At 43.0% G+C, this 26,991-nt stretch overlaps 1 protein-coding gene across 6 annotated transcripts in view; it reads right to left on the reverse strand.

Moving 5' to 3' along the window:
• Abcc9 (ATP binding cassette subfamily C member 9) overlaps nt 1-26,991 on the reverse strand; it is a 110,404-nt gene that overhangs the window by 71,667 nt on the left and 11,746 nt on the right. For 5 of the 6 annotated variants that reach the window (XM_021164328.2, XM_029478465.1, XM_029478463.1 and 2 more), the window contains exons 6-15: nt 24,775-24,941; nt 22,550-22,792; nt 20,399-20,581; nt 18,292-18,450; nt 17,424-17,579; nt 14,834-14,968; nt 11,398-11,560; nt 8,566-8,606; nt 7,511-7,653; nt 752-860 (exon numbers count right to left, since the gene is read on the reverse strand). In XM_021164328.2, the coding sequence (XP_021019987.1) occupies nt 752-860; nt 7,511-7,653; nt 8,566-8,606; nt 11,398-11,560; nt 14,834-14,968; nt 17,424-17,579; nt 18,292-18,450; nt 20,399-20,581; nt 22,550-22,792; nt 24,775-24,941 (1,499 nt within the window). The remainder of the gene's footprint in view (nt 1-751; nt 861-7,510; nt 7,654-8,565; nt 8,607-11,397; nt 11,561-14,833; nt 14,969-17,423; nt 17,580-18,291; nt 18,451-20,398; nt 20,582-22,549; nt 22,793-24,774; nt 24,942-26,991) is intronic. The other variant, XM_029478466.1, reaches the window with a different exon arrangement.

Below are 26,991 nucleotides of genomic sequence, written 5' to 3' on the forward strand. Positions count from 1 at the left end.
GCCTGCCTCTGCCTCCCAAGTGCTGGGATTAAAGGCATGCACACCACCGCCCAGCAGGAAATGGTCTTGTAATTTCAAACTAATTTATCTTTTGACTCCTGCTGCAAGAAAACAAATCATGCTGGGAGAGACTTTGAGTGCCGGTTCAGAGCCACAGCCTAGCTCTTGGCATCAAATACAAGGTAGCCCGTGTGTCTGGAAGCCTAGTGGATGGAGCCCGTGACAAGTGGTTGCTTTCTATTGCATGGGACACATGTCCAGAACACACTGACTGCCTCCAGACTCTTTGCAGCTATTGAATAGATGTTTGTGGTAAGGACAAGTGAACCTGCTGGCCTAAAAGCGACAGGACTCAGCTTTACACTGTCTCACATCCTTCCTAATCTTATGACTTTGTTCAAGCCCCTGATGCATGCAAAGTTGGCGTGCTGAGATGAAAATAAAAACAGGTAATAGACTGCATATGTTAAGCTAAAATACATCCTCAGAAGTGGGTAAGAGCAAACAACCACTCAATTCCCTTTTAAATCAATCAGAGGGTTATTCTCTCCCAATTTATAGAGGCAGTGTTTCTATATCTGTATTTTAGATGTGAGGATTTATTTTTGTAGGCGCAAGTAGCCATTTTTTTCACATAGATTTAGACAAACAAAAGTTATAGTTTCTTCTAACTGAATCCATATGAAAACATATAATTAGTTTGGACTGTCCTCTGTATGGTAAAAAAAAAAAGAATCCAAAAGCCACTTACCACTCCGGTGTGCTTCTTACAGGACTCGAAAGGCAGCGTGCCCTCCCCGGCCCTCCAGCTGTCCTCACCAATCTCATCGCTCAAGAGAAACTCATTCAGCTTTTGAACACTGTGGAAAACAACCAACAGACGCCGTATCAGGGAACCCTATGAGGTAACTGTCTAAGAAGAACGTTGACTATATCACTGTGCGTCTTCATTACCAGCATCTGCTGCCTATACCTGTTCTATCCATCTTGAAGGACAAGTGTTCGTTTTTTATGAGTGCAGGCTGTCGCTGCCATGTGCTCTCATGTTTTAAAATGTGGGATCTGAAGAAACACCCTGGTCACCCACGAGATTATCCCTGAACACGCTCATTCTGAAGCTCTGAACACAGACCCAAGCGCCAAGACCAGACTCAGGAGTCTGAACCTCTGGGTCTAAAAGTGTCTGGAACACATTGCTATATGCACGCTTGTCCAATGACTCAAAGGATAAACAGTGATTCATACAGTCTATCTGATGCATCCAATTCTCCATGTCTCCTTTCTAGTATGTGCACAGATCTCACTGAAGTTTTTACAGTTCATAAACCCTAATGTTGCTGCACGTCAAGAGGCCATGAGTCCTCAGCTGTACTGGGAGTGGAAAGAACTTTCTCTTCTCTACGTAACATCCTGTCCCCCTAGCTTTGTCAACCTGACACACCCTAGAGTTACCTGAGATTGGTGTCTCAGTTGACAATCTCCTAGATCAGGTTGACCGTAGGGATTGTCTTGATTGTGAGTTGATGCAGAGGGGTCCAGCCCACTGTGGGTGACCCACCATTCCCCTTGGCAACTATCCCCAAGCAGAATAAAAAAGCTAGCCAAGCATAGCCCCCTAGTTGAGCCAGCAAGCAGCATTCCCCTACGGTTGATGCTTCAAGCTCCTGCCTTGACTCTCCGCAATGATGGACCGTGATGTAGTATTGAAAGCTGAAAGAAACCTTTCCTTCCTCTAAGTTGTCTTGAACCAGAAAACTTTATCATGGCAACAGAAATGAAACTAATACACATCCATTTTTGGTGCTTCCATTTATTATGTATAGAGATGGTGCCCAATGCTAAACCTCCAAGCCTCCCTGTTCTCTTCTTCTAGGCCGTCCATTAGACTGTGAACACCTTTAAAAGTGAGGTTCTCTGCGTTCTGGGTCTATCTCAATGTGATTGTTGTGACTCCTCAGTGATGTTGGTGAGAGATTAGTAGGTAATTAAGAGTAAAGCCCCCCCCCCTTATATGAGGTCCTCGCAGGAACCATTGAGACAAATAACTATGGGAAATGCACAAAGCCTGGCCAAAGGTAAAGCAACATCAGCCTGGCTACCAGGGTTGTTCTTTACACTACAAAGCTATTGATGTGAGGTGCCTGCTGTGAGGTATAAAATGGCGCCTCTTTGCCTTCCGGCATCTTCCCCATCATCTTCCAGCCGCATCCCCTGATAATCCTGGTGTCAGAATCATCTCTCCATCCACATAAAACCACTGCTGGTCTTCCAAGTACACTCTAGGGTACTTACCCCTCCCTTCTACAGCCTGCTCCCTCTGATAAACTTCCTTTTCCCTCTTTCTCCCACTAGTCAAGAGCCACTTAGCCCTTTAGAGCTATGGAGCACAGCCATGCCCTTAGGCCACCAGGAACCAGACAGCCTCCCTTTTCTTTCAAGAACTGATGGCCATCTCAGGCCACACCATTCTGTGTATAGGGATCCCTTTGGCTTCCTTGCCTCCTGAAGTTCAGAGTGAACCCTCTGCTCATGTCCATCGATCTTTCTTCTTTGGAATTGCTAAGGCAGCTGGTCTACTTGAAGTGTTTATCAGAGAATGTACACCCACGGGCAATGCTTGGGCATTAAGTGGTAAAGATGGTGTCAAATGAGTAAAACTGGAGTTTGTGCAAAGACCTGCGGTATTTAGGCTGTTCTGGGCCATTTCTATGCACTTTCTAGCTTTTATCAGTCTTCAGAAGCAGACAATATTATGCTATTCATTTGATAAACTGAGCCCCAGATACAAGCAGACAACATCACACATGGCATTGAACGAGTACTCTACGCCTAGAGTTTGAATGTAGGCATGTCTGATACAAGTCAGTTTGCTAACCTGCCTTCACCACTGTTAGGGTCAGTCCTCTGCTAATGTCTCATCTGTTCAGATAATTGACAAATGTGCTTGCAGTTGTATTTATACACGTTCACCTGCTCACTTCTCAAATACTACTTTGGTTTTTTAATATTTATTCTGATTTTTACTACCCATCTGTTATAGCTGCGTGTATGTGAATGCAGGGAGAATAGAAGAGAGTATCAGATTCCCTGTAGCTGGACTAACTGGAAATGGCGAGCTGTCTGACGGGTTCTGGGAACTTAACTTGAGTTCTCTAGAAGATCACTGTGTGGCCTTAACCACTGACTCATCACTTCAACCCCTCAAATAGGACTTGAAACCCTTGGACAGGTGTTACATTAATGCAGAATAACCAATTGTGTGACCAATAGCTGCATAGTTTTTGATAGTGATTATGAAGCCTTGTCAATTATAATACAGAGACCTGGCCAAGGTATAAGCATGCCTGATAATAAATATCAATAACTATTTATTTTACAGATGGTGATATGGGAGACTTGCCAAGCAGAAACAGCTCCGACAGGCACATGAGAGGAAAGACAAAATTGTTCTTGTTGTTTTTGTTGCTACTTGGAAATGAGAGATTTCTTTAATAACAATTTTCTCCTCTGGCAAATAACATCTTTGGACATAGTTACTGCATTACACACCAAATACCAAATACCTACAAGGAATATTACATATTCTACTCCAGAAGGGAAAACACATAAATTATTTCTATGGAAGTAAAGTAACTTTAGCATTGTGGGGAAAAAAACCACTCTTATTCAACTAGTTTTTGTTTTTAGGGCAGGATCTCAGGTAACCCAAGACGGCCTAAATTCAGTATGTAACAGAGGGTAACTCCTGTTCTTCCTGCCTCTACCTCCCAAGTCCTGGGACTCCGAGGATATATCACCATCCCTGTTCTTTTTTATAAAAATTTTATTTTTTATTTTAATTTTATGTGTATGGGAGTTTTGTCTGTATGTAGTTCTGTGTACCACCTGTATGCCTGCTACCTGCAGAGGCCAGAAGGTGTTTGGATTCCCTGGAACTGCAGTCAGGTTTTAAGTAACAAGTGACTTCTCTTTAGTCTGTTTTGTGGCACTTTGCCCTAAAACTCAAACAGTGTGGGTGGGTTGAGGCTGTGCCAAGACATCATGTGCCAAATAAAATTTGCCTCTTTGTCCCACTTTGTTATAAACATAACAGGTGTGTGGCATGTGTCTGTGTGTACATGCTCCACCCTGTGACTGTGACAAGGGCACCTGGCTACTGAACTGAACTATTTGAAAAGAAAGTGTAGGGCTTGGCCTGGAGCAAGGAACTCCTCGTGGCACTGAGTTTCCTCGGGTAAAGAGCTTCCAAGCTTCCTCATGCACACAGAGCAGAGCTATATGAGTTTGCTTCAGCCCATTCTAACCCACCACATTTCTGAATGCACTTACGAGTCCAGTAGAGAGTGTATAACTTCTAAGAGCCCTGAAGAGATATTTCAAAATCAGCTGACTGAAGTCTTAGTCTCCAATTATAAACAGGCAGCTCAGCTCACTGCTGGCCAACTGGCATTTGAGACTAGTCACGGGTTCCCAGGCACTGAAGCAAATGCAGAGGCCAGTCCACACTGGGAAAATGCTTGTTTGGGTTCCCAGAACTAGTACCCAGTGGGAAAAATATCTGGCCACTTGTGTTGACCCACCACCTCTGTAGGACCTGCAAATCAACCCAGAACGTTATTTTAGAGAAGAGAGCTTTTAGAAGCACATTTTGTTTGGCCTCTGGCTTGGGGAAGCTGGCCTGGGGCCCTGAAAGTATGCTGGGCTTTATCAGCCTGGCAAATGCCTTTTCCCCAAGAGGGATAAAGTGGGAGGGCTATGATAAATTCACAGAGGGTATTATCCACCTTCCACCTCACTAGGATTTATTAGCAGGATTGTATACTGTGGGTTTGAAGAAGAGCCCTTTTATCTTTTTCAAATCAACTCTCAAAGTCCTTTTAATGTTTGGCAAGCTCCTTCTTTCAGAGCCATGATATGTTGTAAGTTATAGGCTGATTTTCACTTCAACTTCTAGCGCAAAGCCAAGTTTCAATTAATTAAGACTGCAACCCTGGAAGGGGTGCCCATTAAATAGAGAAAATGAAAATAAGGACCAAAATAGAAGACTCTGGCCGTTTATCAATTTTATCGTCTGAAGCGGCTTCCCTTCCAGAGTGTGGCCTAATTTGGAAGCATGGCTTCGGGACTTCAGTCAGTGATCTATGCAAGCCATCCCTAAGGCAGAACAATGAGAGCAAAAAGGAAGGTAGCTGAGGCCAGAGGGTCTGAACTCTAAAGTCCAAGAGCTTCTGAACAATTACTGAGAGTCTGGTTCAGAGAAGAGGACTGACGCTCTGTTAGGTTACCATCCCCCCACTTGGCCCTTTCCAGGATAGAGTCACCTGCGTAGTGAGGTGTCAAGCATTTAGTCACTGAAAAGTTCATATAAACTGCTGCCTACAATCAAGGTATTGAGCATAAAACTCTAGGTTTCTCAGTAACGCATGAGCCTTGTGGAAATTATTATTTTGAAGTGTTCTACATTGCTGTCGATGGCAGAGTGCACCCTTAAGTGTTCAAGTTTTCTTCGGTGTCAAGGCATGTAGATATTTCTTTCAAAACTCATATACAAATATGGCAAAGGCTGTCTGCAGCACACGCTGGGATTCTATAAGCTATATCAAGATGGCAAAGTGAGAATAAAATACAACGTCAAGATTGCCTTGTTTAAAAGATGGTCTAGGACAGCAGATGGTGGCACAGACAGCACAGTGTGGCTTGTCAACATATTTGTGTCTATGGTACAAAGGGAAGAAATGGGAAATGGTTACCATCACATAACACATGCTCTGATAGCCACACGTCACGGCAAATGATAACTGAGACAGTCTACCCTGGCTGTAAGCATATTTAAAAGAGAAAATGAACAGTTTTCAAGTCTTTCTTTTTTCAGTGACTATGAGCTAGAATTTTTTTTCTGGCAGATTAAACTACAATCCAAGCAGCCTATTCTGTTGGTTTGGGAATCTCCCATTACTGCTGGTACACCTGTAGACTGGTTCCGCTGCAGTGGGAAACATCATGGTAACATTGATAATATATTAAATATACGTGCAAGCTTTGACCTGTGTCACATCAAAAGAAAGCACCATCACCATCTTCATGATGAACCTTTAAGGTACCACCATAGTTATCACCATCACTTATAGAAATCTGGCCTAACCCAACCACCAGAGCAAACTGCAAAGCAAACAGAGCTGTTCACTGCCTTGACATTAAACATATTAGGGGGATATATAAGATATGCTAAGTGTTCAATAAAAAGCCGATTATTCAATAAATGTGATTGTTTCTAAAGAGTGGACTGTGGAACAGCTGGTAAGAAGGATCTTTCTCCTGCAGCAGGTGAAAACAAATGTAGAAACCCACAGCCTGGACAATGCACAGAGTACAAGAGATCTTGGAACACAGCCCCAAATGGAATGTTTCCATCAAATCCCTCCCCTCAGAGTTCAGGGAACCCCAGAGGAGAAAGAGGAGGAAGAAGGGTGTAAGAGCCAGAGCAGATGGAGGACACCACACAAACAAGGCCTCTACATCAATATGAGCAAAGCTAATATGAACCCACAGAGACTGAGGCAGCATACACAGGGCCAGCACAGGTCTACACCAGGCCCTCTGTGTACATATTAAGTCTCCAGTTTAGTGTTTTATGGGATCCCAGACTGTGCAAATGACTGAGTCTCTTCTTATTCCTTTTCTTGGGTTCTTTCCCTTCTGTTGGTTTGTCTTGTCTGAGTTCCATGTGATAATTTTTGTTTTATCTTATTATATTTTATTTTGTTATTATTAAAAAAAATCAAATGGACAAAATGAACAAATGGAAATGGAGCCACTGAGGTAAAGCTGAACAACTGAACTCTCCTTTATACCTACTGGGGAAGGGAAAAATCAGCTTTCTCCAATAACGTGACTTTGGGTATATCAACCACTCCAGAATAGACCTCTCGTGTTCAGGGGTAGTTGGCCAACATGTAAGGGACTCCACAGTTTGTGTGTGTGTGTGTGTGTGTGTGTGTGTGTGTGTGTGTGTGTGTGTGTGTTTTATTTGTTCATAGTTTGGTGCTTTGAGGGAATGGTGATTTTATTTTTTTCCTGGTTTGGGGTAGGGGGTGGAATGGATATTTGGATCTGGAAGTTCCTAGGGAAGGGGAAGAATATGATGAAAATATATTCAAATTGAAAATAGTTTCAAACAATAAAAATATAATGATTAAAAAAAAGAAAAAAGTAAAGTGCCCAAATCTACAAGAATTTTATAGGAAATGAAACACTGTGTGTTGACGTCATCAGCTTCTAACAGTGGGAAATCTTTGCACATCATTTTCATGGCTCCCTTCGTACTTTTGTGAATTTATCAGGCACTAATCATACCATCAATAATCAAAGGAACCAGGACTGTTTAGTGCACACCTGATGAAGGCTTTGACTGTGAATCACACCTGATGAAGGCTTTGACTGTGAATCACACCTGATGAAGGCTTTGACTGTGAATCACACCTGACGATAGCTCTGACTGACGGATTCATACCTGATGATGGCTTTGACTGCGAATCTGACCACCGTGGACAGCAGGAAGAGCGGTGTGACGAGGATGTGGAAGAGAGACAGAGAGGCAAAGGCCTCTGCAGGCTTCAGGTTGTTTCCACTGGCATACGCATGTGTCACAAATGTCTGCACGCACATACAAAAGGGTTTATTTAGTGGTATGCATGCTGACACTCAACTTAATGAACCTAGCGAATCCTACTGTGCTGGCAGGTCCACTGAAACCATGAGAAGGAATTACTTCAGCCCAAACTCACAGCCAGCATGAAATACTCAAACAATACTGGCTATTGGTGAAGGCATAACGGTTTGCATGTGATCCTCGCAGTAGACTAGAGAGAGAGACAAATCGGCTTATTTATGGAATAGGAAAGTGACTTCTATCAAATTACTATGTAGGGAAGAATAAACTGGACAGAGAACTCAGGGTCCCCTACATCCAGCCAGATACATTCCAAGCAGCCCAGACTCCCTATTCTAAGCAAAGAGAATGTCTAGCAATGCAAAGGTCTCTACTGTGCATCTGTATTAACACTTCCACATGGAGTCCAGTGAAGACCTATTCACCCTGGTAAAAACCATGAGGCTGAGTTTGGCATGTTAGTGAGAAAGAGGATCATTTAACACATCCTGGTTTCTAATATGAGCTATTTTGCTATAAGAACATATGAGAACCAGGTATGATCAAGTTGGAGACTTTACAACCACTGCTAGTTTTAATCCCAGAAGGACATTTGCCTACATTTGGGAATCATTTTTATTGTCCTGGCTAGGAGAGGTACTGATATCTAGTAGGGTAGAAGCCAGGGACACCACTGTTTATATTAATGCTAAGGGTTTCCTCTTACAGCAAAGAATTATCCAAACCAAAGTGACCATGGTGTCATGGCTGAGCAATCTGGACTAGAACCACTGGGAACTACGGAGAAGGAAGAGGCATGGGAAGTAACAGTCACGGCCGCCCACACACTCTCTGCCGGAAGTCATTCATGAGCACCGAGCTACTTCTATTTCTAAATGGAAGAAAACGTGTCTTACCGCAAGAACAGCTGCGATGGGAATTGCTGCGTTCATGAAGACTGTGGGAAGAAATCAGATGTGTTACACCACTGACTTCGAAACCATTCTCCTCCTGACCTCGAAACCTTTCTTCCTCCCTCCAACCCCCACCCCATCACTGAACACAAAACCATTCCCTCTCCGTCAATGACCTCGGAAACCATTCTCCCCGCTTAACTTAGTCATCCACTATTACTTTTACTCTCCGTGTAGACAAGAATGGCAGAGCGCAATCAGAGTGCTCTGCCTGGACTCGCCAATCGTCCCTGGGGGCTTTCTCCTCATCTGTAGTTGTATGTGCTCCCACATACACATTTTAAGCAGAAAGTAATTTTCTTTAATTAGGGATTATGAATTTTTTCTTATTAAATGTTCCAAGCAACAGAATTCAGATAAAATAATCCTCTAATGGTGCAAATCATTACAATATGTAAAATGTGCATTTTTGATAGCATTTACAGGTTATATTTCCTTTGGTCTCCTGAACAAATTTTAAGTTATGAAAATTTTGTTATTATGAAGATGTAAATGAGAATTTGACATTACTTCATGTTCAGAATCCAACAGGGGTTGTTAATTTTCACTTTCCTACCTTTCAATTAATAATTGCCTTCCTATCTTCCCCCATCCTTTAAACCACAGCGCAAAGGCAACTCAGAATTTTAGAGGGTTTAGCATAGTGTGTTTTTTCTTTTGTTTGTTTTTCTTGTTGTTTTGTTTTGAAGATTGAGTGATACATTTTTAATTTGTTTGTTTGTGTGTGTGTGTGTGTGTGTGTGTGTGTGTGTGTGTGCATGTGTGTGTGTGCCTGAGTGTATGTATGTGCCTTACATGTATGCAGTTCCCTGAGAATGCCAAGAGAGGGCATCAGATCCTCTGAAACTGCATTTACAGATTGGTGTTAGCCACCTGGGAACTTAACCCAGGTCCTCTTGCAAGAGCAACAAGTACTTTTAGCTGCAGAGACATCTTTCACTTTGTAGCTCAGGCTGGACTGAAATTTACTATGTAGCACAGGCTGGCTTGAATCTGAAGGCAATCCCTCTACCTTAGGGTCCCAAGGGCTGGGCTATAATTATATGCCACCAATGATAATAGTGTTTGGGTCACAGTAAAACCAGGTAGATGTTTGTAAGGATCCTCTTTGGAAGCCACAGGATTTTATCAAGTCTGGCACCACTGTTATGTAGACATGAGACCCTGTGAGTGTGGAGACTTTTTCATGACACATAAAATAGAGCATGCCCTGCCCTCGATACTGACTACAATTCCACTTCAGAATAGTGGTGCATACCATCACAAACTTCTTAAGCCATTTACAACTCAAAAGAAAATAATAAACAAACTTCCCATGTCTTTAAAGATCTTTGGGAACAAAATGCCTCAGAAATAAAATCAAATATGAATAGGTGGCATTTGATTAAGTCCATATGAATTAAACTAATACAGGCCCTGTTGTGCCTGTCCTTGAGACCTTAGAGAAATAACAAGCTAAAGGGAGACCATGGAAAAAAGGTAAACAGAGGTCAGGTCACAGACAGTTAAGACTAGGCATAAAATTAGTCCCTGAACAGACACCCATTACCCCAGCCTCCCACTTCAGTACTATTCCACTAAATGATCACAGCCCTCTACTCCCCTTTTCCGTGAACATTCACAGGATTCCTAACTATACTGTATATAAACCCAGTGTTTTCTGGACTCAGGGTCGTTTTGCCAGGCAGGCGATCCAAGTTCAAACTTGAAACAATAAAAGACTCTTTTGCAAGTTGCAGCGGACTTCACAGTTTTGGGGTTCATCTGGGTTTCCCATGGACTCAGGGCACAACAGCCCAAAGCTCTAGAAAACACTGAGTCTGTACTTAGAGACAGATACACAGCATACAAAAGTTCTTAAGAACCTACTAGAAAAGCAGGTTGTGTGCCAATAAAGTTTGACTTCTTTCACTTGAAAGGTTTTTTTCTTCCCTAATTGAGTCTTCAGGTCAGTCTGCCAGAAGTGCCCTCAAAAATAGATAACCACTGGGCGTGGTGGCACACGCCTTTAGTCCCAGGACTTGGGAGGCAGAGGCAGGCAGATTTCTGAGTTCGAGGCCAGCCTGGTCTACAGAGTGAGTTCCAGGTCAGCCAAGGCTACACAGAGAAACCCTGTCTTTAAAATAAATAAATACATAAAAAATAGATAACCAAACCAAGAGCACCTACTTTTAAAAGATTTAGAGATTGAAATAGGCATTAGCATGATAGTCACGTCAATTTAAAGAAATAGCTGCCCTTTTACTGGGAAGCAGCTGACTTTCCTGCTGTGAAGAATGAACATCTCACCGGGAGCTCAGACCACCAGGTGAGACAGCTCAGCAGGTAAAAGCACTCGCTGCCCAAGGCTGGAGACCTGAGTTCATCCCTGGCAGCCACTTAAGGTGAGCGGTGAGAACTCACTCCACAAAGTTGTCCCCTGACCTCCACACACATGACACTAGTGTGCATGTCCACCACATACATGCCACTAGTCTGCATGTCTACACACAATCATCAAATTACATAAAATAAAGTCTTAAAAGTAGCAAAGATCTCAGTCTATAAAGTATCACAGCCAGAAACACCGTGCAAAGGGTTAGCTTCAGGTCTCCCGGACCGTAGCCCTGTACTTGCACTGGTCTTTATCTTTGGTGTGAAGAGCATCGTGTGGTCAGTGGACACTGGGTAAAACTGTATAGACTCAGCTTCCATTGAGGACTAGAGAGTGGCATTGGTTATAAGCCAAACTTAACCCTGTGCACAGTGGTCACTCGGCGTGACAGCAAGACTCACTGGAAAGCGACGTGTAGAGCGCGAAGGTTTTGAGGCTGGAGAGCTCCTTCATCCGTGTCTCCTCCACGCTCTTGCAGAAAATGTGCTCCCAGGCGTACAGCTTAAGGAGCTTGATGCCCTTCAGTATCTCATTCGTCTTCTTCAGCCTCTCGGTGGAATAATCCTAGAAGGCAGAGGAGGACATTGGCAAGATGCAGCCAATGGCACACAAGAGGCAGGGCCCAGAGATGCTCACGCACCTTCAGGAGGTCTTGGCTCTGACTGGCACAGCCAGGAATCGCATGAGAAAAATCTCAGGGGTAGCTCAGGCTCACTGTGATGCAATCTCAACTTCACTCATTCTGACATTTTAGGTCAGCATCCGAAGTAATGGGTTTCATCACGGCCTCATCATACATATGTGCCATTATACTGTGTCTCTGTCTGGCCCCCTCCTTCCTCTCCTCCTCACATCCTCTCTTCCCTTCTGCGGGATCCTGTTCCTCTCCCAATCGATCCCACCTTATGCTTTTTTACTACATGTGCTCCAACACCCTCTCTATCCTTTCTCCTTTAAGATATCTTCCTCTCCCAATATAATTTCCTTTTAGTATTGTGACACATACATAAATGCATATATAGACATATGCATGCATACACAAATATGCACATACATACAAGTGCACACACACCACCATGCACACAGATACATTACACACATATATGTGCACACACAGAAATGGACACACATGCATTAATATATATTATACATACACCTGCACAAGCACATACCTACACACATATACACATTCACATATATACATATGCCACTCACACACGCACGTGGACACACGTGAATACACACAAATGCACACAAAATATAAAATGCTTCTTCAGGTTGTGTCATCCACACCCAGGTGCTAGACACACAGTCTTTGAATCATGCCAACTTTAGTGTGTGTGTTGCCAATGCAATAATATTCCTTGGCTTTAAAATGGAGAAGTGAAGAAGGAGATCTTTCTAGAAACACACACGCTTCTCTTTCTTTAGTTTATATAAAAGTGAGTTTCTTGGCTTCACATGATATCCTCAAGTAACAGTGCAGGTGAGAGAAGAATGAGTGCTAACACTTGATGGGCTTGAGATAGCCCCAGTTGACTGCACTCTGCCTTCAACACCAACACAGAAGGACAAGTGTGATGGACTTGAGATAGCCCCAGTTGACTATACTCAACACCACCACAGAAGGATGAGTGTGACCTGAAGGCATGCACTTTGCTTCCTCTTTGAAGCTGTGAGGGGCTAGTGTGGGATGAGTTCACATTTTTCCTCAGAGACTTGTAGTTGAGCCTGAATCTACTTTCAGCATATTTCTGTTACTTCTTTATATGTTCTTGTCTAAAGCTAAAAATCAGAGTGACTTCAGAGGAATTTGTGGTGGATTTAATGTTCTCAATTTGATCATTAGTTTAACTGCCTCCACCAACTCAATAGTATGCTAGAACATCCAACGAGATACAGGAATCTCCACAACCATCAAAATAGAGTGAAGGGCAGACAGAAGAAAGCAAGGTGGCCATTTGGCTGTATTTTATTTGTCATTTTTGTTTCTATGTGACCTTAAATGCCTATCAAATGATTGCTCGTGAGCAGTGAAATTTAAGACAGATGTTTGAGGGGTGACCTGTCTCCATTTGTGCTGCTGTTCCATGTCTTTCTGTGTTTGAATGCTACAGTAAAAGGGGAGGTGGCTCAGAGAACCGTGAAGACAAACACAGACACAAGGAGTCACCTTGCCTGAGCAGCAGACAAACAAGAGGGGTTGGGGGTGGGGGCAATACAATCTGCCACTTGTATAGCATACAAGCCTCCTTGTCATAGTAGAAATGCCAACTGAAGGAGCAATGCTTTTGGTAGGAGCACCCCACCTGTCTGATTTACACACAGCCTTACTCAACATCCCCACCTGTGACGTCTGATTTACACACAGCCTCGCTCACATTCGATCAAGCTTTGTTCTAAACACTCACTGGCAATAACATTACTGTTTGCAAATGGTTGTTTGCAAAAAGCCAATGCTTGCTCAACCAAAATGATTTAATGGTAGTAAAATTAATTCAGAAAGTGTCAGTAAGGACTGTCTACTCATGACCATGAATACACTCCATGGGATTCACTGTCACCAATAGGTTTCAAGCAACCACACATACCATTGTCGGGAATTGAACTTCAGATGCATCACACTTGATCTGTGACTCCTGCTCAATTCATTTCTTCTGGGTCATAACTGACACCCAAGGCTTAAGAGTCATTTTTGACAAGTTTCTTTTTCTCTTAAAAGATCCAACCAGCTGTGATGGTGCACACCTCTAATCTCATCATTGGAGAGACAGAAGCAGGTAGCTCTCAGTGAGTTCAAGGTCAGCCTGATCTATATTAGTGAATTCCAGGACAGCCAGAGCTACACAGTGAGACCTTGTCTCAAAACAAAACAGAAGTCCCAAGGGCTTAGCACCTGGGAGTCTCACAGTGAGAAACAAAAACAGTCAAGTCTCAAGTTTTCATTCTACCTTTTCAAGCTGCTCTTCTGCAGCCACTATGGAAACCAGTGCGGGAGTTCTTCAAAAAAGACTCAAGCTATAGCTATCACAGGATCCAACTATAGCATCCCTGACTACACACCCAAATGACTCCACCTGACCACATCACAGAGACACTTGCACATCATTACCAATACAACATCAATCACAGTAGGTGAGTTTTCCACCAGCAGGGGTATGGATAAAAAAATGTGTAGAGATACACCATAGATGTCATTCCACCAAGAGGAAGAACAAAATTACATTCCTGGCAGGACAATGGGTACAAACTGGAGATCTTCATATTAAGTCAATTAGATCAGACCCAAAGTGACAAATGCTATGATTTCTGTCATCTGTGAGTCCTAGATTTTACAGAGATGCGTAAAATTCATCCATGTGCATGCATGGCTTGAAATTAGATGTGAGGCTGTACAGACGGACGAAGGGGTTGATGGGAGAGGAAGAAGGAAGCACAGGTGATGCCGACAGAATATATTCAACATATACTGAATACCTGAGTGAACTTTACTATGTAGGGTGACCAGCCACCAGACTAAAAGTACTTTTGGAGTAATAAAAGTACACATTCACTGAGCAAGAATATAAATGAGGCCAGGAATGGTAGCACTTTAATCCCAGCATTCAGGAGGCAGAGGCAGGCAGACCTCTGTCAATTTGGGCCAGCCTGATCTACAAAGCCAATTTCAGGCCAGCCAGGCTTAAAGGTTACCGGTTTGGAAGCAGGGGAATAAATGAAATGCAATGATTTCGAATTGATCCAGATTGAGATGGATTGGCCTCTTATATTATAAAAGTGTACAAATCAAACCAAGCGGCTCAGCTCCCTAACAGGGTTCCCAAGGACGCGACTTACCAGAGTGCTCTTCTGAGCCTCCGCCAGCTTTGTGGCAATGAAGTACTGAATCGGTGCAAGGAGCACAATGACCGCAGCACCAACCAGTGCACTGGACCCAAGCAAATTGTAGAGCAGGATCACCCCCATTATGATCTAGGAGGGAGGAGGGGAACGGGAGAGTGAGCAGGGCTGCAGGAGCCGGCGGGGGGACAAATGCTGTCATCGAGAATTGACATTCTTTTTTTTTGTTTGTTTTTGTTTTTTCACTCAGTACTCCAATTTTTATTCATTGACTATTCAGTTTTACAGTCCCTCTTTTTCTAATGTTTTATTTTTATTAGATATTTTCTTTATTTACATTTCAAATGTTATCCCCTTTCCTGATTTCCCCTCTGAAAACTCATTATCCTACCCCCCTTCCCCTGCTCACCAGCCTACCCACTCCAGCTTCCCTGTCCTGGCATTCCCCTACACTGGGGCATAGAACCTTCACAGGACCAAGGGCCTCTCCTCCCACTGATGTCCAACAAGGCCATCCTCTGCTACATCTGTGGCTGGAGCCATGGGTCTCTCCATGTGTACTCTTTGGTTGGTGGTTTGGTCCCTGGGAGCTCTGGGGGTACTGGTTGATTCACGTTGTTGTTTCTCCTATGGGACTGCTAACCCCTTCAGCTCCTTCAGTTCTTTCCCTAGCTCCTCCATTGGGAACCTTGTGCTCAGTCCAATGGTTGGCTGCAAGCATCCAACTATATAGTTGTCAGGAACTGGCAGAGCCTCTCAGGAGATAGCTATATCAGGCTCCTGTCAGCAAGCACTTGTTGGCATTCACAATAGTGCCTGGGTTTGGTAACTGTATAAGGGATGGATCCCCAGGTGGGGCAGTCTCTGGATGGACATTCTTAATTATCATGTGAAGTTTATCTGGGGATTAATTCAACTGTAACAGTTGGGTTTTGCTAAGACTTCTTTGGGACAGGCAAGGAATGTATTTTCAGTATGTTTGTTAATGTGTACAACTGGTATTGGACCAACCTATTTCAAGAAGCTGCAGAACAGCCTCCTGGTGTTTCTGGCCCTAAAATGCAGCTCTAAACTTGAAAAAGAAATAACACCCAGAGGTGGAAAAGGCCATCACCAACTATGAACTTGATGCTTTAGCTTCTCTTGGACTTGCCCCAACTTTCCAAGTAGTGGAAATGAACATATTGGCAGCATTCCACATGAGCATATTAGGGCCACTGGGGGCCAAGGGCTACCTACCTGGTGACCCTCAAAGCCACTTAGGACAACAAAGCTAGTAGCCAAACCTGTGGAGAAATCTGGGTGTGTGACAAAAACCTGTAATCCCAGCACCTGGGAGGTTTAGGCAGAAGGATTGCTGTGAGTTCAAGACCAGCTAAGACTTCACAGGTGAACTTTAAACCCAATCAAGCAAACTTAAATAAAACAAACAAATAAAACCAACCAGGTATAAAATCTCTTGGGCTACTTTATCACACAGAGTTTTCTCTTTTTAATCAAGTTTTTATTTTTTGTTTCTGACATTGGTTTTGAACTTGCTACATAGCCCAAACTGGCTGAACTAGCCAAGGCTGGTTCAGGCTTGCTATCTATTATGTTCAAACATTTGTATTTTATGGATTTGAATTTCCACTAAAAACAAACTATAAGTAATATTTGTAAGAACTTGCACTTTTATTATTTATACACTTTGAGTAAGTGTAGTGTACAGTGCAAGTTTCAGCATAAAGATGAAAATTTTTGAAATAATGAAAAATACCCATGGCAACCCATATTTTTACAGAAAAATAACTGTAAGTGCTTCTTTGGCCATTGTTTACCTGGTGGGATGAAAGCCACATCTTTAAAAAAAAATTATATTTTTGGTTGTGAGCCTAGCCTTTATCGGCTGAGCCATCTCTGCAGCCTCCAGGACAGCCAGGGCTATACATAGAAACCCTGTCTTGAAAAAAAAACATAAAACAAACAAACCAACAAAAATTTAAAATACTAGTTTATATAATATATAACCAAATAGCACTGCAGCTCATCACAGTCCAACCATCTTATAAAGCTGACGTCTTGCCATCTGCTGTCAGGTGAGGCCATGGGCTGGTTGGAAGTGACCACTATAGATCAGATGTGCTGTCAGAATGAAAGGGTTCAAGCCTGGGTGTGGATCTGGACAGTGATGCTAACAACTGGTAGGCTCCCAAATGCCTTGAAATGCAAGACCTTGTTTCCAGATGCCTCAGATCTAGTGACTTATTTAAACCTGACAACTTCCACAACTGTGTCAAGAAAATATGGGTACTATTCACAGTGCAGTTAAAGAATTATCACGTAGAGGGGCTCAGCTACTGTGCATGCAAGGGGCACCACAGGCATTGGAATGTAAGCAAGGGGCACCACAGGCATTGGAACGTAAGCAATATAATCCCACACCCTACTTTTTAACCTTCTAACATCCCTTAGTCTCATATTCCTTGTCTACAAGGGCCTAAGAGCACTAGAGTATTCCAACAGTCTAACCTTCCCGGAGCAAAGCATCCTCAGCTCTGATTGTTTTTTCCCCCTGCTACGGAGCATCTTATGTCTATTGATCTACCTGAACAGGCATGGCCCACAGATTGGGACACAGGAACAAGAACCACATGAGCTGATTGGTTTCTATGGCAACCAAGTTGTTGATCTGTCCCAGGGTCATCTCCCCCATGGATAGGTTAGAAGTCGAGAGTCGAAGGATTTTATTGTATATCATAGCCTATAAGGAAAAAGGGAAAAGATGAAGACCAGACTGCAAACTGGAAATACTAGTCAATTAATAATGTCTAACTAATAATTGAGATGATAATTATTAATTTTTTGAAAGTATACGTTTTTCTACCTTCTCAAAAGTAATCATAATCTTAAATATGAGCTTGTGTTTTCTAGAATTATAACATACACCCAACTTTAAGCATATAAATAGCCATGGGGATGGTAGATGCAAGATTTTTAAAGTATCTTTCTTACTGTGTTATTTTGAAAGTTCCCTATACATTAATCCATGTTTCTCTCATTAAGTAAAAGTTACAGATCTGAAAGCCAAAGGGGGGATATGAGAAGGAAGGGGGGTCCAAAGAGAGGATAACAAAAAGGTGATTGAATATATGCAACCCAAAAACAGAAGGAGGGAGGACAATATACAGGGGAGGAAGAAGGAGAGAGGGGAAGGAGGAGGGAAGGGGAGGAGGAGAGGAGGGGGAAAGGAGGGGGAGAAGAGGGGAAAAAGAAAAACAATGTATAACAGAATGTATGTATGAAAATGTCGCAAAGTCCACTATTGTAAGTGGTAATTTTTAAAGTAGATCCTAGAAACTCATGGCTATCATATTAAAGTGAACACAGCGACCACTCTGGGCATTCCCTGGCTGGCTAGTGTGCTTATCAATACACAGTGCATGTCAAGAACAAGGTTCCCATGTTCTGCATACCAGCAGAGCACCACGGAGGTTGATGCCGGTCTCTATGGTCACGTAGTAGGAAGCCTGCAAAAAGGTCCTCTGTAGGATAAGGGCCAGGAAAAGCAGGACAGCCAGCACATGGGCGTTTTCCAGAAATTCCTTTGATGAGAGTGTCTCTTGAAACATATCCTAAAAGGGAAAAAGGAGACAAATCTGAGCCAGTCTTCCCATCTGCCAGATGTTCAGTTGCATTTATTAAAGTATACATGACTCTCAACTTAAAACTCAATGCTCTCACGATGCAAGCATCCATCTTGCCTTGGGATGGGGGGCTCACATTGGCCTGGAGCTCATCAGTTGGGCTCTCCTGGCTGGTGGGTGAGCCCCAGGGGCCTTCCTGTTTCCACTTCCCCTGTGCTGGGATGGCAATTATAAATCACCCTGGGTTACCGACTGGGATAACTTTCCCCAGGTTCTATGTATCTTGATTCACATGAATGAAACCAATTTTAAACCGTTTTATTTATCTCACCCCTGTGTCACTTCCAGGAAGAAATTATGACTTGTGAAAAATTATCTTAGTAGAAAACTGACTGAGTCCGCAGGGATATAAAGCATTGGTTCAGCTTCGTGCACAACAGTAGCAGGCACTAACAGTGAAGGAGATGTGTGACAATATTAAAGACATTCTTCATTTTTATTACTGAAATTTAGTGCTGTGAAGGAGTATATAGAACAAACAGGTTTTGTAGTTCTGACTCTGTCATAGTGGTCACCTCCCCCTCTTCCTCTTCCTCTTCCTCTTCCCCCTCCTCCTCACCCTCCTCCTCACCCGTCTTCATCATCCTCCTCTTCCTTCCCTCCTCTTCCTCCTCCTCTTCCCCCTCCTCCTCCTCCTCCCCCTCTTTTCACCTCCCTCCTTTCCCCTCCTCCTCCTTTTTAAATAGTCAAGTGAATAAAAATGTAATCGTCAATGAAGTGTAAGACCCTAAGCTATTTTTGTGGCTTCAGAATGGCCGTTCTAACTGCAGGGAAGATCACTGAGATGGATAATTTGGGATTAGTCAATGCTTGTTTGAATAGCCAACAACAACAACAACAACAGATGTGTGAATGCATGCCAATAAGATGTGTTTTTATAAAGTCTAATAAAAATATGCTTCTGTTTCCTTCCTTATCTGTCTTGAGTGTGCATTTGAACCTCAAGTCCTACCCCATCTTCATTCTCCTGGCCCTGCAGTTCAGGTGTAGACTGCCAATAATTAATTTTTGCACAAAGCTCCTCAACACAAATGGTGCTTATTAAATGTTTATAAGCTTCAAATCCTAGAAATAGTTTCTGGGCAAATACATTCATTGAGTGTGTGTGTGTGTGTGTAATTTCTCCTAAAAGAAAAATTTTTTCAACTTAAAAACCATTAAATTCCTCAATAAATAAGCATACATGAATTGTGCATTAATAAAAAGTGACAATTGCAATGTAATCTTCCAATAATGTGTTTCTTTTCAAAAGTACCGTGAACCAGGCAGGCAAGATGGCTCAGCAGGTGAAGGTGCTTGCCACCAAGCCTGATGGCCTGAGATCAATCCCAGGGTTCACACAGAACCTGCTCTATGCCCATAAGCTGTCATTGACCTCCACATGTCAGCTATGGCACCTACATGTCCACACACTGCCATGATTTCAATAACAATGTTGCCCATAGGCTCATATGTTTGAGTAGTTGACCTGAGTTGGTGGAACTGGTCAGGAAGGATGGGGAGGTGTGGCCTTGTTGGAGGAGGAGTGGCCTTGTTGGAGGAGGTGTGGCCTTGTTAGAGTAGGTGTGGCCTTGTTGGAGGAGGTGTGTCACAGAGAGAAGGCTTTCAGGTTTCAATAGCCCATGCCATTCCAAGTTAGCTTTCTCTCAATCTCATGCTTGTGGATCAAGATATAAGTTCTCAGCTACAGCTCTAGCACTATGCCTGCCCGCCTGCTGCCACACTCCCCACCGTGGTGGTCACAAACTCACCCTTTGAAACTGTATGTCTACAATACATTCATTCTTCTTTTAAGTTTCCTTGGTCGTGGTGCCCTCCCAGAAATACAAATGTAGCTAACACAAACATAAATAAAATTTTAAAAGCATGCACTTACTCTTGTTGTGTTAGTCTTTTCATTTACTCGCTGGACTATTCCAGATATGCAAAGAGGACCAGCAAACCCCAGCAAGTCAGCCAAGTAGCGGAATGTGCTGCTCAGCAGGATTGGTCTCCCAAAAGCTCTGTACATGGCCAGCCATATGGAGGGAGTCCGATTTGGATGATCGGCAGCCTTTTTCTGAAACAAACAATAGACTGAAGTAAAACCTTAGGACCGCAGCTGACCTCGCTCGGCAGCTGAGATGTACTCTCTGAAGTCCCAATGATAATTGTGGAGACTTCAATGCAGCATGGGAACATCTGCATCTTTGCATTTTATGCAAAAGGTAACTACTGGGCCCGCCACAATGAAACCGATACAAAGCAGTGTACAAGTCAGTTCTACACCTCTGTTCTTAGTGGTCAAGGGACGACACAGGATTCTTAAGGACAAATTCATACTGTTATGAGGTTCCAATCAAGTTTCCTTTCAAAATTACTGTGAATAGGGCAGACAAGATGGCTCAGCGGGTGAAGGTGCTTGCCACCAAGCCTGGTGAGCTGAGACCAACCCCAGGGTCCATGTGATGAAGAGAAAGAACCCACTTCTACAAGTTGTCCTCTGATCTTCGTATATAAGCCATGGCATGAACATGTCCACACACAAATACACTATAGTGATTTGAATAATAATGGTCTCACAGACTCATGTGTTTGGATGTTTTGTATTTGTTAGTGGTTCCCAATCACACTCCTGTAAGCTAAAATGCATTATCGCACATCATTTATCTTCCACATTTTCTCAGCTTCATAAAGAGGAGTTCGTTCATTTTTAAATTGTTGGAGGCTGTGTATGAAGAAGGAAAAATGGATACATGCTTAAGGAAACCATTGACTCACACATCAGCCATGGTTTTTAAAGACTTTAAGACCTGAACATCGATGGTGACACAGAAGCCAACTCAACATGGTGGAAGGCTGTAGGGCTGACTTAGCTGGTAAACTGCTTGCCCTGAGAGCTTGAGGACCAGAGTTCAATCCTCAGTAACCACATGAAAAAAAAGTCAGGCATGATGAGCCGAATTCCTAACACTGAGTAGGCATCCCTGGTGCTTGTTGGCCAGCCAGCCAACCCCATGGGGGCTGGAGGTGGTAGATGCAATACTTTCCTCAAGGAAAACCAGAAAAGTGACTCAGGCCCATTCTTAGCAACCTTTTCCTGCAATAGCAGTTTCAAAACACAAGATTCTGAGACACGAGGTCATTTTCATCATTTACCATAAACACTTAGTTGATTTTCACTTAGAACTGCCAAAAACCCTCTAACAGATTCAGCGGGGTCAACATTGTAAAGATGGTTGCAACAAAAACACATCTAGAGCTGGGTATCCCACCCAGGACTGTTTAGAATAGTAACAGGATGGATTTCAAACATCGGAAGATGGGAGTGAGGAGCAAATGGGATGAAGATACATTGTATCCATGAATGAATTTGTCAGAGAATAAAGCAAAGGTATCAATAGCTCATACGTTTTAATTCTTCTCAAGTATCTTTGAGTAACTTTTCTATGTTCATTAATAAGCACTTCAAAGAAATCTCACATAAATTATCAACAAACACTGGGTTCTGTGCTTCAACGTTTAATTTGAATAGTTTCCAAGTTTGAAGCATAGACATTCTAGGATAACAGGTTAGTTACATGGGATTGTTCAACTTCAGGTTTTGTATACATGGGCGTTGTGCCTTCTGCGTGTATGTGGATGGACTATGTGTGGGCATTGAATCTCCTGAGAATGGAATGTCAGATGGTTATGAGCTACCCTGTGGGTCTTGAGAGTCAAACCCAGGACCTCTGGAAGAGCAGCCAGTGCTTTTAACCACTGAGCCAGCTCTCCAGACACAGAGCTTAGTTTTAATGTGTACTTGAGCACATGTCCCAGAGAAAAACAGTTATGTGATTAGTGACAACAATCATGACATCTCTTTATTTCATTAGTCCTTCCCCTTTGTCCCCGGAATCGTAATTAACAGAAAGCCAAACTACTGGGTGAGACAGAAGGAGAACACCTACTTCCCCTTGGCCACAGATATTATTTGAGCTTTGTCCCTTGGTATTCGCAAGGCCTATTCTGTGTGGTTAGGGGTGTATAAGACAAGTGCTGTTACCTTCTGCTCTTCATAGGCTTCCTTTAGGCAGACATAATTCGTCACTGCCCTCATCGCTATCGGCAACTTTCCAATCGCCTTCAGATCAATAGGTTTCCTGTGAGCTGATATGATAAGTGTGTTCATCCACCAGTAAGTAGCTTTGGACAGTAAATTCACAAATGGCTGGAGGAACCTCACACCCAGGTCCTGGAGGTCTTCCGGAGGCTTCACTTTCTGGGGATTCATGAAGAAAACATATCTCTGCGGGTAGGAAGAATTCCACAGTGTGACCATTAGCCTACTTCTCTCTCCCCAGATTAAAAATGAACCCACAGCCCTCTCTACATTTTCACTTAAGGCAGCCAAAACTCGTGCTTTCATTTATGATTCTGTCCACTGCGCTCTGAAATATCCTTTGCAATGTCTCCTCCTTGTTTTCCTTATTTTAACCAGCAAGTTGCCAGAATTTCACATTGAAATCACTTGGAGACAATCCTGAAAAATCAATTAGACTTTTTAAAAGAGCTTGTCTTTATCCTATGATAGGGTTAAATTAATGAAGATTGTTCTATCGTTGAGATTTTAACACCATTATTGAATCGCATGGTTTGGCTGATTCAACTGTCTACTGTCCAGTTTCACTGGCAATTTATATCTTTCTACTCACAAAGTTTTTTGATAGAAATAAATATTGAAAACCTGCTATTTGATAGAAATAAATATTGAAAGTATTAGTAGAGTCTCACACTGTGACTGACAGCATCGAGAGCAGAGAGCACAAAAGGATTGAAAGCACAGGCTTCACATCTTCACCGTAGCCCTCACTGCTCTGTTTTAGACCTGGACCTAAAGTAACCACTATAGAAGCTTCGTCAGGGAAATGAGCAGAGTAGATGAACCTTATTTTCTCTGTAACGATCAACTTCAAGATTCATGTTTTGATGAACCCAGATTTGCCTTTGCCAAATCATGGATGGAGAAATCTGTGGATGAGGAGATCAATCACTATCTGTGAGAGTTTAAATATAGTTTCATTTCACACGGACACTGAGAAGTGAGTGGGTGGTATAAGTGGGAATGAGCACACACACATACACACACTCACACAAGCACACACACACACAAGCACATACACCCTCACACACATACACACACTCACACACAAGCACTCACACACGCACACTCACACATAAGCACTCACACACACACACACACAAGCACTCACACACACACTCACACATAAGCACTCACACACACACTCACACACAAGCACTCACACACACACACTCACACACAAGCACTCACACACACACACTCACACACTCACACACAAGCACTCACACAGAAGCACACACACACATACACACACTCACACACAAGCACACACACACACAAGCCACACACACACACTCACACACAAGCACTCACACATACACACACTCACACACAAGCACACACACACAAGCCACACACACTCACACACAAGCACTCAAACACCCACGCACACATATACACACTCACACACAAGCACATACACACACACTCACACACAAGCACTCACACACACACACACACACACACACACACACGCTAATAAAGTTGAGTATTTGGTCCCAAAGCGGTGAAACCACTTCAGAAGGATTAGGAGACACAGCTTTGTTGGAGGTGGTGCGCCACTGAGGGTAGACTTTGAGATTTCAAAATACCATGTCCATTTCTAGTCTCTGTCTCTGTGTCTCTCTCTGTGTATCTCTGTGTCTGTCTCTCTCTATGTCTCTGTCTCTCTCAGTCTCTCTCTCTCCTTCCCTCTCTATCTTTATTTATCCATCTATCTATCTCTATCTATCTCTATCACTATATGCTGTATGCTTGTGTATCAAGATGTGAGCTCTCAGCTACTGCTCCAGAGCCATGCCTGCCTGCCTGCCTGCCTGCCTGCCACCGTGCCCCTACCATGATGGCCATCGACTCTAACCCTCTGAAACAGTCATTAACCCAAATGAACCCTTCCTTCTCTCAGTTGCCTTGGTCACAGTGTTCTATCAGAGCAATGGAAAATAACTAAGACTAAGGTCCTGAAATTCAGTGGGTATTTTAATTTTATGTTTACACACATAGATCGCATATCCTCCCCACCCCCCCCGCTCCCCTCTGGTTAAACACTATTTAATTCCTGAATGGCTGTAATCTTTAATGCTGAGGTCTTCACTGGCAGTCATCACACAAATGCAATTGGTACTCACTCTGACCCGGATGACATTGATCTCCACAGCCATCAGCAGCCCATTCAAGATGACCATCACTCCTGTGATGCAGAAGCGCAGGTCTGACACTCCCCACCCCAACTGCCAGTATTTGACCAACTTTATCGTCTTTGTAATAAAGGCCATTACCCAGTACAGGAATAAAGCTGCAGAAAGAGAAGGGGGGGGGGATGGTCAAGGTTCACTAATACTTAAACACAAACACTTTTTAAGTATTTCATTTGCGGACAATGTCTTCAATAGGAAACAACATGTGTGTTGAAGTGTGCATCATGGGTTTTGAATTGAAAGTATGACATAGGATGAGACATGGGGGTCAAGGTTCAGTCTTTTGCATGTGGATATCCAGTTTCCCTCAGCCCCTGTTATTGAAGAGACTGCCTTGTTCCCAGTGCGTTTCTGTGCCTTTGTGCAGAATCATGTGGCTGTTAGAGAACAACATCGTTTCTGAACTTGATATCCTCTTTCAATGGCCTGACTCTTTTGAAACCAATGGCGTGCCATTTTGATTTACTAGAGCTTGGTGACATCTTCTGAAGTCATGTGATGCCCCTGCCTTGCTTTTTTCCCTCAATACTTATTCAGTTATTTGATATCTTTTATTTAGTCAGATGTGAGGAGAATGGCCTTGGGGTTTTGACAGGGGTTTCATTAAATCTATAAATTGCTTTGGAGCGTGTCAGCACTTTGATCATCTGATCCGTGAAAGTATGAAAATAAGCTAGAAATATTGAGGACTTCCACTCCAATCACAGGTATTTTAAAACTGTTCCTACACTCCTCGTCTCTCAGTTTCCACATGCTCTGAGTCCAAGCACGGGTCATCTGGATTCTCTCACCAAACAGCAAGCTGCGTGATGACAGCGGCTGGAGGTCAGCCCAGGACAGGCTGACTTTGAACTTCTGTCCTTGCCATTCTTTGTTGGATCCTCCTTGAGCTCAGGAGACTATGGCGGACTAAGGATACTGAGCACAGACACAGTACAGTCACCTTTGAGATTCTCTATTCTGTCTCCTAGATGTCCCCGGGTGCTTAGAAATTAAACCAAGTATGTCTAGTCCATGTGAAAGGTGAGTTCCTATGCACACTAGAGAATACCCCAACTGAATTATAATGAAAATTCTATTACCATAAGTCCCAACTATAATTCATAACAAAAATCTATTACCTTATGGAAAAATTAAGAAAAAAAACTAAACTAAGAATAAATATTGTAATTTTACATGTTTAGTTCTGGGAAGGTTCATATCAGTGTTTTTACCTTAAAGGGTAGAGAAAGGAGGACAAAGAACAGAATCAGAAACAGAAAGGCAGCCAATGGAGAGTGGGCAAGGATGCCACCCACAATGAACAACCAGCAAAAGGAGCACACTCGGGAGGGAACACGGACAAAACTGACTCTTCCACAGGATTGCAGCAGACTGGTAATTCTCTGGCCAGATTAGACAAAGAGGGAGAATAAACACCCTGTGTTGGGAATGGAGGCAGCCCTGTCTCTGTAGTCTACATCTGTGAGGAGGATAACCAGGGGCAACTACATAGGACATTCCATCTGAAAACTTAGATCAAAGGGGATTGCTTGGAACTGATGGCTGTGTGTCTGAAACAAAACAAACCTTTTGCTCTAAGGGCATCTTTTACAAAACTGATTTTAAATAGATCATACAAAAATTTAAACAATAGCCTTCCAGATAAAACACAAGTAGCAGTACCAATACAAAAATGTTAGATAAGCCACAACACATCAGAATTAAATTTTTCTGCTTAACAAGAGACTCAGTTACAGAAAGGAGTTTGGATGCTCCAAATTCAGATCTCAGAGAATACATCCACGACCGAAAGATAAAATTCAACTGGTTAAAAATAGAACAAAGCCTATCAACAGCCACTTTAAAAAGATATTGAGGATGACAACTTGACACCTTACAAAGATACCAGCCAATGAATTAATCAAACGACACTCTGCACCAGCAGGCAACAGGAAGATGCCATTCAAGCCATGGGGAGTCACTGGTGGACACCAACCAGTACAGCTACCTTAGGTGGACCAAGCTCACCAAGGTTGTGTCCACACAGAACAAACTGTTATGAAAATATAACGTGATTTGGGCCAACATCTGTTGGAGCATGGTGCATACATATACCTCCGCCTGTCCTCTGGCCCAGTAATCTCTCCTGAGGTTTTTACCCTAAAG

The sequence above is a fragment of the Mus caroli genome, chromosome 6 (genome assembly GCF_900094665.2).
Source record: "Mus caroli chromosome 6, CAROLI_EIJ_v1.1, whole genome shotgun sequence".
NCBI classification, from domain to species: Eukaryota; Metazoa; Chordata; class Mammalia; order Rodentia; family Muridae; genus Mus; species Mus caroli.